The 12,481-nt window shown below is 38.5% G+C and overlaps 1 protein-coding gene across 1 annotated transcript in view; it reads right to left on the bottom strand.

The window, feature by feature from the left end:
- Positions 1-5,163, bottom strand: part of LOC109823249 (protein CELLULOSE SYNTHASE INTERACTIVE 3) — a 16,000-nt gene extending 10,837 nt beyond the window's left edge. Inside the window, exons 1-3 of the mRNA XM_020389532.1 lie at positions 4,727-5,163; positions 4,565-4,648; positions 419-3,485 (exon numbers count right to left, since the gene is read on the bottom strand). Of these exons, the coding sequence (XP_020245121.1) occupies positions 419-3,485; positions 4,565-4,623 (3,126 nt within the window). The 5' untranslated portion in view covers positions 4,624-4,648; positions 4,727-5,163. The remainder of the gene's footprint in view (positions 1-418; positions 3,486-4,564; positions 4,649-4,726) is intronic.

Below are 12,481 nucleotides of genomic sequence, written 5' to 3'. Positions count from 1 at the left end.
CTAGCAGTAACATTCCATTATCTGCCGACAGTTTTTTCTTAGGATTGAAATAAAACCCTTAAATCAGTAATCACGACTTCTATATGACCAGTACAGTAAAATATCAATGTTCAAGAGATTGAAAGCTTGAAAGATTGAAAGGAATGGTTATAAAGTAGATCCAGGAGTAGTTGAGCAAGATATAAACTTAGTGACAGAGGACTGCAACGAGATGAGCAAAGCCAGAATGAGCAAATGACAACCTTCAGAAGCAAGCAGCTATGTAGAAGGAATTATATTGGGTGTCACAATGTTTGTAATCTATAGACATAAGTCACATAGCTATTGATGACAACCAGAAGGTTTGATGAGGACTCTCTAATTCTGAAATAACAAATAACAAAGTATAAAGGCAAAAGTTTATAAGTGAAAGCCATACCTGAGGGTTGGCAGCATAACTTGCAAGCTTATTTGAGAGAACTTCCACACCACCAGCTTCAATGACAGTAAGTTTAGATTTAGCATAAGATGAAGACATTATTGAGAGCATCCAAAGGGCAACAGTTCCCCCCAAAATATTTGCTGGATCAGGAACGTCATTTTCTTCCCCAAGATGACTAATGGTCTTCCTTTCCGTCAAATTTCTAGAAGCCCGCACTTCCAGTTGCAGAGAATTAAAATTGGACTGATTTTTCAGCATGTTGACCAGTGTGTAAATGAGGTTCTCCAAAAGTCCTGATGCATCAAGAGCATTCATTGTTTTATCTCTCTGTTGTTTTGCAGCACAAACTAGCAATGCAACCCCACCAATTCTCACTTCTATGCTAGAGGAATTCATAACTCTATGAGCAAGAGAAGCAACACATCCATGTTGTTCTACCAAACGAACACCGAGTATGTCAGGCTGGTCTCGACATAGCCTAGAAAGGATTTCAATTGCCTTGTCTTGCATGGGAGGAAGCCCAATGGCCAAACATTGGACCAAAGGATCTAGGCTTCCAGGAACTTCAGCAAGAGCAATCCCTGGGGGATAACAGCAGTGTACATTTTGTTTCTTCCTAGCAAGTAAAGAAAGTACCTCTAGAGCATCAGAGGAGTTGGACCCTTGCAAGTCTGTGACAACTAAGGAATCGGCAAGTGTAAGAACCACAAAACGACACTGGGAACTGTCTGGAAGCACATCAGCAACTGGGAAATGGTTCAGTAACTGATGAAGGGCTCGGGAAGCATTTTTCTTGCCGTCCAAAGTACCTTTATCAAGCACTCTCATCAAAGCTGATACAATATCTTCTGCAAGAGCTTCTTCAGCAATCTGTGGATCAGAAAGAAGATTTGCCAGAGCAGAAACTGCAGTCTCAGCAGAAACCATGGAAGATGATTGAGTCATCTTTATAAGTGGTTTCACATCACCTTCTGATATGTAGGACATCTTATGGGGAGAATTAGTCTTGCTTGGACGGGAGAGTGCACCCAAAGCCCGAGCTGATTGTGTGGCAATAACTTGGGTTTTGCTGGTCAAGAGCTTCATGCATGGATTCACAATCTCATCGGTTGCAAGACTGTCACATATATCTTGTCGAGTACTGAAAAGATCAGCCAGAACTGAAGCAGCACACTCTTGAGTTTCTTCATTTGACGAGTTAAGAATTTCAACAAGGGACCTGAGTCCTTTATTTGCAGGAGCCCCCCTTAGTACCAAATCTCGATGCGAAGCCATGGTAAGGACATGCCCCAATACCGTAATTGCGTGGTATTTTGAACCAGTAGAGTCGTCACTAAGAAGCAGAGCTAATAATTGATTGATGGTTGCAGAGTCAGCAACATGAATTAACTTCCTAAGTGCCTTTGAGGAAGCTTCCTGGCCCTTTGGACCACCACTCCTCAAAAGCCAAAGGAGTGCAGGAATGGCCCCAGCACTCTCAACACATGCACGAATGTCATCGCTGTGGCAGCATAAGTTCCAAAGAATATGAGCTGCATCCTCCCTTGCTTTCTGAGATCCTGCCTCCAGCAACTGAACCAATGGAGGGATTCCTCCTGCAGCTGTAATAGCCCACTTGCTGTCATCTACTTGATCAGTCAAGATGGCCAACAAAGCAACTGCGTACTCCTGATGCTGTTCACTGGAAAGCCCAAGCAATGATATCAACAACTGAATGCCCTCTCTCTTTCTAAGAGCCTCCCAGATGCCAACTCCATCGCAGCACAAGCTACTTAAGGACAGAATTAGATGTTCTTGGGCATCAATGGAAGCCATTGTTGTCAACCCAATAAGCACCCGTTTTGCATCCGCATAGTCAAGCCTATTGACGAAATAAGCATTTCCATAGAGACTAGCCAAAGCCTCAAGAACACGGTCCTGGATGAGTTTATTATCTCGAGGCTTTAATAATATTATAAGGATTTCCTCAATCTGGATAGGATCAAACACTTTTTCTTCAATGCCCTCATAAACCATTAGCGAGTATGCCAAAGCTCCAATTATGTCAGCAACAGGAGCAGAAAGGCGAGGGGATTGTGCAAGCTCTCCAAGGTAAAGCACGAGAGAAGACATACCACCACAAATATTTGCTAAGGCACGAACTGCATGTCCCTGCAAGGCATGGCCTGTTTCCCCTTGCATACACTCCTTGGAAGGAGCCACCACAGCTCCAATTAGGATCGGTATGCCGCCTGCATCCACTACAGCCTTCTTAGCAATGGTTGACTTGGAAGAAAGGGCCTCCAAAGCATCAGCAGCACCGGCACGAACAGAAATATCATTGTTCCGGCCTAAAAGATGGAGAAGAGCTCCTACTGCCCCAGCATCTATGACTTTCGGAATACTATCACCAAAGGCCAGGATCAGCCGTGCCAAGAGTGAAGCAGCGTTAGACTGAGCTGAGGTGTTGTCTGAAGAAAGAAGGCCTGTGATGATCTCCACTCCACCAGCCTCGAGTGTGGCCCTCCAGTATCCATCCTTGTCCCCACAAAGATTCCTAAGGGCCCCAGTAACAAAGCCTTCAACCACCCTGTCTTGTTTAAGCTTCTGCTTTAGCTGGTCCCAGAGAGTTGGCACAACACCCTCAGTGATAAATATCTTCGTTCCAATGTGATCATCAGAAAGCCCACCAGAGGAAACTTCAAATATGGCCTCAGCTGCAGCTTTTCTTGCCTCAGACGATCCCGACTTGAGAAGAGTCAGTAGTGGAGGTATGCACCCTCCCAGAAGAACCTTTACTCGTAGGTCTTCTTCCTTGCAGAGGGCACTGAGGGTTGCAGCAACATTCACTCTAGCAACTGGGGTTCCACTCCTAAGAATGGAAATGAACAATGGCATTGCCTGAGAATGGGAACCAATCAAAGCCCTTGCCTCCTTTTGAGCTCGGACAATTGCCAGCAACCTTGCAGTTATCAGCTCCTTCTCAGATTGTGAAGACATGCTAGTGTGAAGCTGCTCCAAAAAATGAGCCACGGTGGCCATGGTGGATTCAGGGTCGTCCATGTCCAATGCTCCATTTGATTCTCTAATGAAGTAAAATTCAATTTAATAAGTTCTTCCACAAAAACAAACTAAGTTCTATACTTTTATATGTTGTCTTGTTTGGTTCCGAGGATAGTAGGTACATAGTTACTTTGCATCGTTTGATTACCGCAAATGCTCAAAGAAAACAAGAAAAAAGAAAAAAAATTGGAGCAATACATTTTTCTTGAGAATATTGGAATGTGTTCAGTTTGGCCGCATGTCTTACGCAACCAAACAATATTGAGAAGAACCTCTTCAAAGTATTTCTCAGAACCACAGATAATTTCCAATCAAAAAAGGGTAAATTACACTAAACCCCAGGAACTTTCAGAATTTTGCAGTAAACCCCCAATAACTTCTGAAATCACACTAAACCCACAATAACTACTGGAATTTCAGAAAACCCCCAATTAGTTTCCGCGTTTTGTAAAGAACCCCAATAACGGCGTCAGTCCCATTTAGGATCTACAAGTGTCGCCAAAGCAAAATGTGGACTGATGCCATCATGAGGTTATCTACAAAACAAGGAAACTTATTGGGAGGGTTTTCTGCAATTCCATTAGTTATTGGGGGTTTAGTGTGATTTTGGAAGTTATTGGGGGTTAACTGCAAACCCCTGAAAAACATTAGCCATATCAGATTAGTTACTTGGTTCCTAGGAAAATCAGTCACAAAATCACTTTCCGAATAAGACTATTACATGCTAAAAGGGAGAGGAAATACTGAACCATATGCATCGTCCTTAAAAGTTGTAACTTTCGCCCCTTGACAACTGATCAATTATTCGGGTTTGCACGAAAATGGTCATCATTCAAAGAGATGACCCTCAGTCATTATCAGCATAGTTTATCAAGTTCCTCGCAAGTTAATTAAATCGAATTGCACTACATTTTCATTCCCAGCAATCTCTTTCTTTGCAGTCGAACAGAACCCAAAATGTACCTTCCTAAATACTTTCAAACTACCAGAACTTCTCAATACATTAATTTTTGCATCCAAAATTAATGCAAAAAAAAAGAAGAAAAAGATAGTTATAAGTAATTATCATTCATATCAGCTCCATGAACAAGTAGGTTTTACCGAGATCGAGAAGACGAAGACGAAATCGAAGGCGAAACCGATCCTCGAGGCTCCGGCATGTGAACTGAACTAGTTAAGATTTCACTGCACATAAATTACGATCAAAATCAAACATCCATCCGTCGCTAGATCTAAAACCAGAGAAACTAAGCAAAACCCTACCTTCGAATTCCAGGCTCCAAAAGGCCCTCGCTCTAAAATTCGCGCTCCCCGACTCCTTCCTGTCCTCCTCCTCCTCCTCAAATGGAGGAGGAACCTCAGCGATCAGGCGACAAGGGGGAGAAAACCTCGAAAAAGAGCCAGAAGAATCCCAGACAGACGCACTGAAAAAAGTTTGCACCAAAATCGATCAGATCCCGTCCTCCCTCGCAGAATGCGGACCCGATTCGCGATGAAACCGGCGCCAGATCTCCCGAAATCGGTGAAAATCCGTCGAAATTAGTATCTGCAATCGACCAGGGCCACCTCCGAGTTCTGAAGGCCGCGGTGTGGTCACCGGCGGTGATTGTAGTCCGGCTTTGCCCTTCAATTTGGCCCCTCGGCTTCCTTATTTGGTTGAGGAGAGAGAGAGAGAGAGAGAGAGACTGCGTGCTCCGAGTGAGAGGGGGGGAGGAGCTCAATTAAAGAGACCTCGGCCAGTGGGGCCCACGTGTCAGCGGGTGTTCCTGCCCGTTTTTAAATTTTTAATTTCTCAGCCGTAATGGAGTGTCAGAAGCGGGTACAAGGCGGATTTAATTGGTCTCTTCTCTTGCTCGTGTCGTGCGTGAAACGTTTTCGGTCGTTTCATGTACAACAAAGTTAACTAACTTGCAGCGTGAAAAAAAGTAATTAAAATTTATTTTTAAATTTGTTTAAGCAAAATAACATATAAATGGGTGTGAAGATATTTTCACAATTTCTCTAAATTAATCTTCAACACGCGTAGTATTATAACAAGTGGGTTTTCTTAAACCAAATCACTAGTTATGAGCCGTGGGTGTCGAATATAGTAGAATATATATATTTAATCTAGCAAGATACAATACATTATTTTATACTTCAAGTAATTATAGTGCATTTATCTATAATTTGGCAGTTCATATGCCCGCCATATTCCCTGACTAGTATTGGGATTTCCTTATCAAAAATAATATCCTCCTTTACTTACTTTCCTTATTTTCATACCCTTTTATGGTTTTAAATTTTTAGCATATTGTAAGTTTTGGTGAAAAAGAAGAGGAGAATAGTGTTAGATTGCCTTGTCAATTTGTCACATAACACACTTCTTAGGGGGTCATCTGGTTGGTCAATTGCATCTCCCCGCACTTAAAGGATTTTGAAAAAAAACTATACTTAAAATTCCGTTTGTTTGTAAAGAATATTAAAGAGGGTTTGTATGAGAGATAAAAATCAACGAAACTTTGTTCGGAGAGCACCTGAATTCATTGAGCATAAGTGACTAAAGTAACAAATCTGATTAAAATCAGCATAACTTTAGGAAATTATATTTAATGCATTTATCCTACATTACAATACCAAATCCATGACATAAAGTACGCCATACGAACAACATAGTGTTGCTAAATGCATGGAAACAAACCGCCCAAAAGTTAACACAAAATATTTTTAAATCAAACAATTGTTACTTTCAAATTTGCAGATGGGCACCTTCTTCTATGAAATTTATAAGAAATAATACTTTTTTTTGTTGTCACTTTTACAGTAACAAGATGCACAAGGGTTAGAAAAAGGACATAAAAGATGCGTGATTGAAGGTTGAGTGGATTGCTAACCGCTTGAGATCTTAAAAAGCGGAACACACCAGGTACAATTACGTGTTAAATAGTAAAAATTTCTTTTTAAAATTATTAATTGCACCTAACAAGATTTTGTGATGACACTAGCTTGTGGACCTATGGTATGTGCTTCGCTCATCAATAATATTGTTGGTGGGGCTAAAACGTAATAAATTAGAAGTACACTCAAAAAATTAATTCGTGTTTGGTATCTTTCAGCTCTTGAGATTCAAAAATATGATTTTCAATTAGATTGATGAGTTTGCAAGTCAAAGGTTAACTAATAAATAAATATTTGGCAGCTGATATAAACTGTTGAGATGTTTTTTAATTAGAATTTAGTCAGTAGTGTTTTTTCTAATCAATATTGTAGTTTGAGAGTGATGGTTATAAGATGCAAAAGCTGGCGAGTACACAATTAAAATCAAGGCTTATTTATTTTCCTAGTTTTTAAATTTTCCTAATTAAAGAACAGCGCTCCCTTGATTCTCTCGTGGAGGCGCATTGTAGTAATGGTTTTTCTATAGAGTGTTAATGGGCACTCTATAAGAGAGGAGAGAGATAAAGAGAAATGAATTATGCACAGAAATTAATGCAAATCAGGGGGCCCATGAGCTATTCATTTCTCTCTATCTCTCTCCTCTCTTATAGAGTGCCCATGGGTACTATATAGAAAAACCGTTGTAGTAATAGTATAGACTTTTCCATCGTCTGCGGTGGCCGACGTTATCTGGAAAATTATTTGTGTACCCAAGTTTCTATAACCCAGACCAGAAGTGATACTAGCAAATAATAGATAATCGGTGCTTCAATGAATCATAATTTATATAAAAAAACAAATATTAGTTGCAAGGTCTAACCTTGGGCCTGAGAATTGAGAATTAGATTGCGGTTTTTTCTCTCTTTTTTATTATTTTATTATTTTTATTTTTTTTTGAAGAGTTAAGTATGTTCTTATCTCTGCTTATGGTAAGACGAAGGAGAAAGTAGTGAGATTTGGAGTAAATTTTCAATGATAGTGAACTAAGGGGTTATATTACAAAAGACACTTGTCGTTTAAGTTAGAGAGGTCACAACTTGAAAAGAAGAATACGTGTTTAAAAGAAAATTTCCTCCTAAGTGTTTTAGACTAGAATCCATTTTCTAATATCATAAGTAGATTTCTAACTTCTCTTCCAAAGATTTAACCAAAAGCAAAGTAACTTTGGGCGAGCTTGGTAGTGCTTTATGTTGCTTCTGCTTATTTTTTTAAGAAGCAATTATTAAATATAATTATTAGGCATATAGTATCTCTTTCTCTTAGTCTAACATCACTTAGGATATTAAAATCTTTCCTCTTGCTCATGTATTTAAACACTTCAGTGCAATGAATAAAATTATTTCTTTTCTCCAAATATAATTATTATACATATTAAACACTTCATTGCAATGAATAAAATTATTTGTTTTCCTCCAAATAATTCTATTCTTATCATGGTATTAGAGATATCCTCTTGATCCCAGAGAGACCTCTTTCTTCATCCTCTACATCGAGCTACCAAGGGTGTTTTACCAAAAACTTTGTACTTCCACTCGACAACCTTGATACTAGATTCAACCTTGACGCACCGCCCCATCGCTCACAACCTCCGCTCATAGTAAAACGCTATCCCTAACCTCTCCACTTGGCATAATAACACTGTTTATCCGTGAGCTACTGTTCATCCGTGGAAACCTTCACTCACAGCAAACCCCTAGTCCTAACCTTGTCACGATGACACTGTTCATCTGTGGGTAGTTGTGTTGTCTAAACAGGAATATAATAATAATATAAAATCCAAATTAAAGAGTAAGAAAATTCAGGCCTGATCGGGAGCAGTCGTGATGTCACTGCCTTAGAAAAACCCCCGGAATCGGCCGACCTCTGTGCTCGGACGTGAGTCACAGAGCTTATGCTCAGACGAAAACGGTTGCCCAAAATATAAATATAATGTAGCCGAAATAACTTGGGAGAAAAGAAACTGGAGAAAGAGAGCTTTGGAAGTTGTTCTTCTCGTTGTTGTGTTTCTGAATGAGGTCTACGGCAGCTTATATAGGTGAGGAGAAGTGTAACCCCCGCTGAATCAAGGGAACTGTTACGCACGAATCTCGCTTCTGTTACCCGCATGCAGCCGTTACAAAACGTATAAAACGTGCAAAATAAAAGCTTGAGAAGCAAAAAAGTGTGCGTGTGCGGTGCTGCGTGGCGTGGCGCGCGCATGCGAGCGAGGCGAGGCGAGGCGAGGCGTGACGTGCGTGCGCGCGCGCGCGTGTGAGATAGATATGCAAAGCCCCAAAACCCAAAACACTATTCAAAACCCAATAAGGAGAGAACCATTATATACCATATACTATTCATCTCCTTTTTTAATATGGGACTATCCACAAAGGCAAAATTACCTTTTTATGAATAAAACATCCAACAGTCCCCCCCAAAAGACAATATTGACTGAAAACTCAAAACATAATAAATAAATTAATAAATCACAAAATAAATATAGGTTGGGCAACCTTTGTATCGTGAATTCGGGAGAAGTAACTTTCGGCTTTGAACCTTTCCTTAGTGAGTTCATCACCACCTGAGGACATAATGGACTAGGCCTTGAATTAGGCCCCTTGAATCAGATATTGATAAAAACACACACAATATGTTTTCATCTATTGAGCTAAGCGGGTTGAGCGTTAAAGACCATGCTCATAAAAAACTGACTTATGAGAGTTTCTAGGGGTCAGCCCTGTCCCACCCCAAACCGCGGCCATTACGGTTCCTCTCACGTAGGTAAGTCCTCAAAGGGTACTACAGTTGTTTATTTAATACCCCCCATAATACACACGTTGGACTTATGAAGAGTAAAACTCAGTCTAGCCAGATGTATCATAAGAGCATCGTCATCATAGAGAAGGGGTAGTGGCAAATGCTATATAATGATATATAAATATATCTAGGTCGATGCTCCACACGGGAGTCACTTGTCCAGCTTGTTTCTGTTAGACCCTAGAGGGGGGTGATTAGGGTCTTATGCTAATCTAATCCGATTAAATACCAATTAAAACTTATTAACAAGTTATCCTAGCAAGTATGAAATACAACAATGTATATGAGCTAGGATAAGTAATATGAACACCAAGATATATCCTAACAAAGAGATATAAACAATGTATGTACAAGGATATATAAGCTCAAGAGTAAACAATCTAAACTAGATAGTGGGCAATATAATCAACAAGCAACATACAAAGGCGATATAAGATATAAACATAAAAGAAGTGCGCCAATGCAATCACAAACAAGCAATATGATTACGGAGTTCGGTCCCCACGACCTACGTCTCCGCTCCTCACCTCGAGGAGATCTCCACTATCACAACCGGGTTTTTTACGTTCACCCGAACAACGTTTACACCTCACAATACAATCACTATGTAATCACACCTCACACACTAAGTGTTGGTCCTAGCCCGTGTCCTCCTCCTCAAGTGCTCGGTTACAACCTCTCCCTAGGCACGTCAACCGACACTTTATACTCTTTCTTATACTTCTTTGCAGATATGTCTCACGACACCTGCAATTATCACAAATCATTTTATTTAAGGCAGTACGTCATGCAAAAGTGGTATACTCTTAATTGTTTTGTTCTTGGGTTTTGCCTTCAGGTTCAACCCTGTGTTGGTTTCTATAGTGACAAATGTCAGTCAAGATTTGGAAGGAGAAGACCATTTATATTGGTCGGATGTCTCTTTATCTGTTTAGCTGTGAGTACGGTAATCTCTATAAAGTTTTCTATGTTTGCCCTTGAGTTGTTTTACATCATTTGTTTACTATAGATGACAAGAGAGAGGGAGAAGAATGAATGCTCAAACACCAAGGATGATCTTCACTTGCTCTTGTAAAATTTGCTCCACAAACCAAACTCTTGTAAATGCTTAAAAGATTTTTAAACAAATACTAAAAACAAACTTAAACCCTTGATTAAAACTTTCTTAAACTTGTTTTAAAACTCTCTTAGATATTTTAAAACTGAGGTATAAGGGGGTATTTATAGCCTCCCAATACCTCAAACAAAAACCCAAACCAAAAGACCAAAAACCCCTCTAACGGATACAAAAAAATAGCCGTTATGGGCATTCTGGGAGCTGGGCGGTCGACCGACCTTTTTTCGGTCGACCGCTCGCACTGTACAAACCTGAAAAAGTTCCAGAGACATTTCCGGTCGACCAGTCCGGTCGACCGGAGTTACTGTAGCAGTGGGTAGCTGTTTTGTAAAATCAATTTAAAATAGTAAATGAACTCCACAAATTATGAAATTTTGTGAGAATGTTCTAGACATGTAGAATAACATGTCAGAGAAAGAATTTCTGAAAAATCTTTTCCCAGTTGAGAGAAATAAATATTTGAACACAAATTTACAGTTTCTGAAAAACTGTTAACATATACGATTTTGTAAAATCAATTGGCATAGTAAATCAACTCCAAAAATAGTAAAAACTGGAAAAAAGTTTCTAAACATGTAGATAAACATGTCAGAGAAAGAATTTTTTAAATATCACTTCTCATTTGCGAAAACTCATCAGTTTTGTAAAACATGCACGAACATATGCACGAACGAAAATGTGAATTTGTAAATTCCTTTAAACATAACAAATCAATTACAAACTTGATGAAACTTTGAGAAATGTTTGCAAATGATATTTTGAACATGTTACAAAAAGAATTTTCCAATTTGCATTTCCCAATTGTGAAATCTCATTATTTTGCAAAAGTGTTCAAAACATAAAAACCCAAAACCATGCATGTATATATATAACTATATATATACATAGAAACCAAATACGTGTGTGTATATGATATTGAGCTTAAGGTACTTAACACACATAATATAAAATCTAAATTAGATTACCCAAGCTTTATCTTGATCTTCATTGTAGCTCAACTTGGTACACATGCGGATGAAGCTTGAACTTGATCTTTAACTATGAATTGCATGTTGCTTCACTCCACAATTCCGCCAACCTCCATTTGATATCGTCGTTATGGCGCAATCCATCCATCCTCCAACTACGTTGTTTGTCTACAATACATAGGAATGCACAAACACTAGACAAACAACATTAGTAGTAAATTGTTTGTAAATCATCATCAAAACAAGAAGGCCAACAATCTCCCCCTTTTTGATGATGACAAACAATTTACAAAAATGATATATGCATGAAAGGAAATGAACATATAAATTATAATTCACATGCATATAAATAAGAAAGAATATACATATACTCATAATATTTTTCCCCCTTTGACAACATCAAAAAGGGGAAACCAACAAGAAAGAAGAGAGCAAAAGCTCCCCCTATCAATAAGCATAGGTGAGTATAAAGCAAATATAGGGAATAGCTCCCCCTATTAAATTGCCATATGGAAAATATGCAATTATGAACATGGCAAACATATGTGAGCAAGCATAAATGAGAAATATGCTAAACACCACTCACATACAAAAAGACAATGAGAACACATATAAAATGTCAATATGAAAAAGAAGTGTCTCATATCAAAAAACATAAAAATATGTATAAAAGTAGATTTATGAAATCAAAAGAAGGAACATGAGAATCACGCAAAAAGTTTTCAAATGAAAACAAATCAATCAAATAAAATCATAAATCACAAGTAAATCATACAAGAACATAAAGAAAAATTTTCTTTGTATAACTTGATCAAACCACTCATAGAATACATTATAAGGCATAAATAGATGATCCATGAGCACAAACATATAAATATCATCATATAAGTGAAATATAATGAATTCAAAGCAATAAATCAAAACAAAATCTTTAACAAAAGAATTTCAAGAGAGGCAACAATATATCAAGCTCTTAAGCATGTTCTAACCCATATAATCATTCTAGCATTCGGTAAACATGATTTAAGAATAAACACCCAATAAACCCGGAGGGTTATATAAATGCAAACCTCTCATTAAAGCAAAGCCAATGATCATGAAAACAAAAGAATTTAGCCAATAAAAGGAATTGTTTTCATAAAAGTTTAAAATGCAATTTTCAAAACCAAGAAAGAGAAAAATAAAAACACTAAAATTCTTGGTTTAAAAATTATTTTGGCACCC

The sequence above is a fragment of the Asparagus officinalis genome, chromosome 9 (genome assembly GCF_001876935.1).
Source record: "Asparagus officinalis chromosome 9, Aspof.V1, whole genome shotgun sequence".
NCBI lineage: Eukaryota > Viridiplantae > Streptophyta > Magnoliopsida > Asparagales > Asparagaceae > Asparagus > Asparagus officinalis.
Note: the sequence above shows the minus strand (reverse complement) of the source record. Positions and strands in the feature narration are given on the sequence as shown.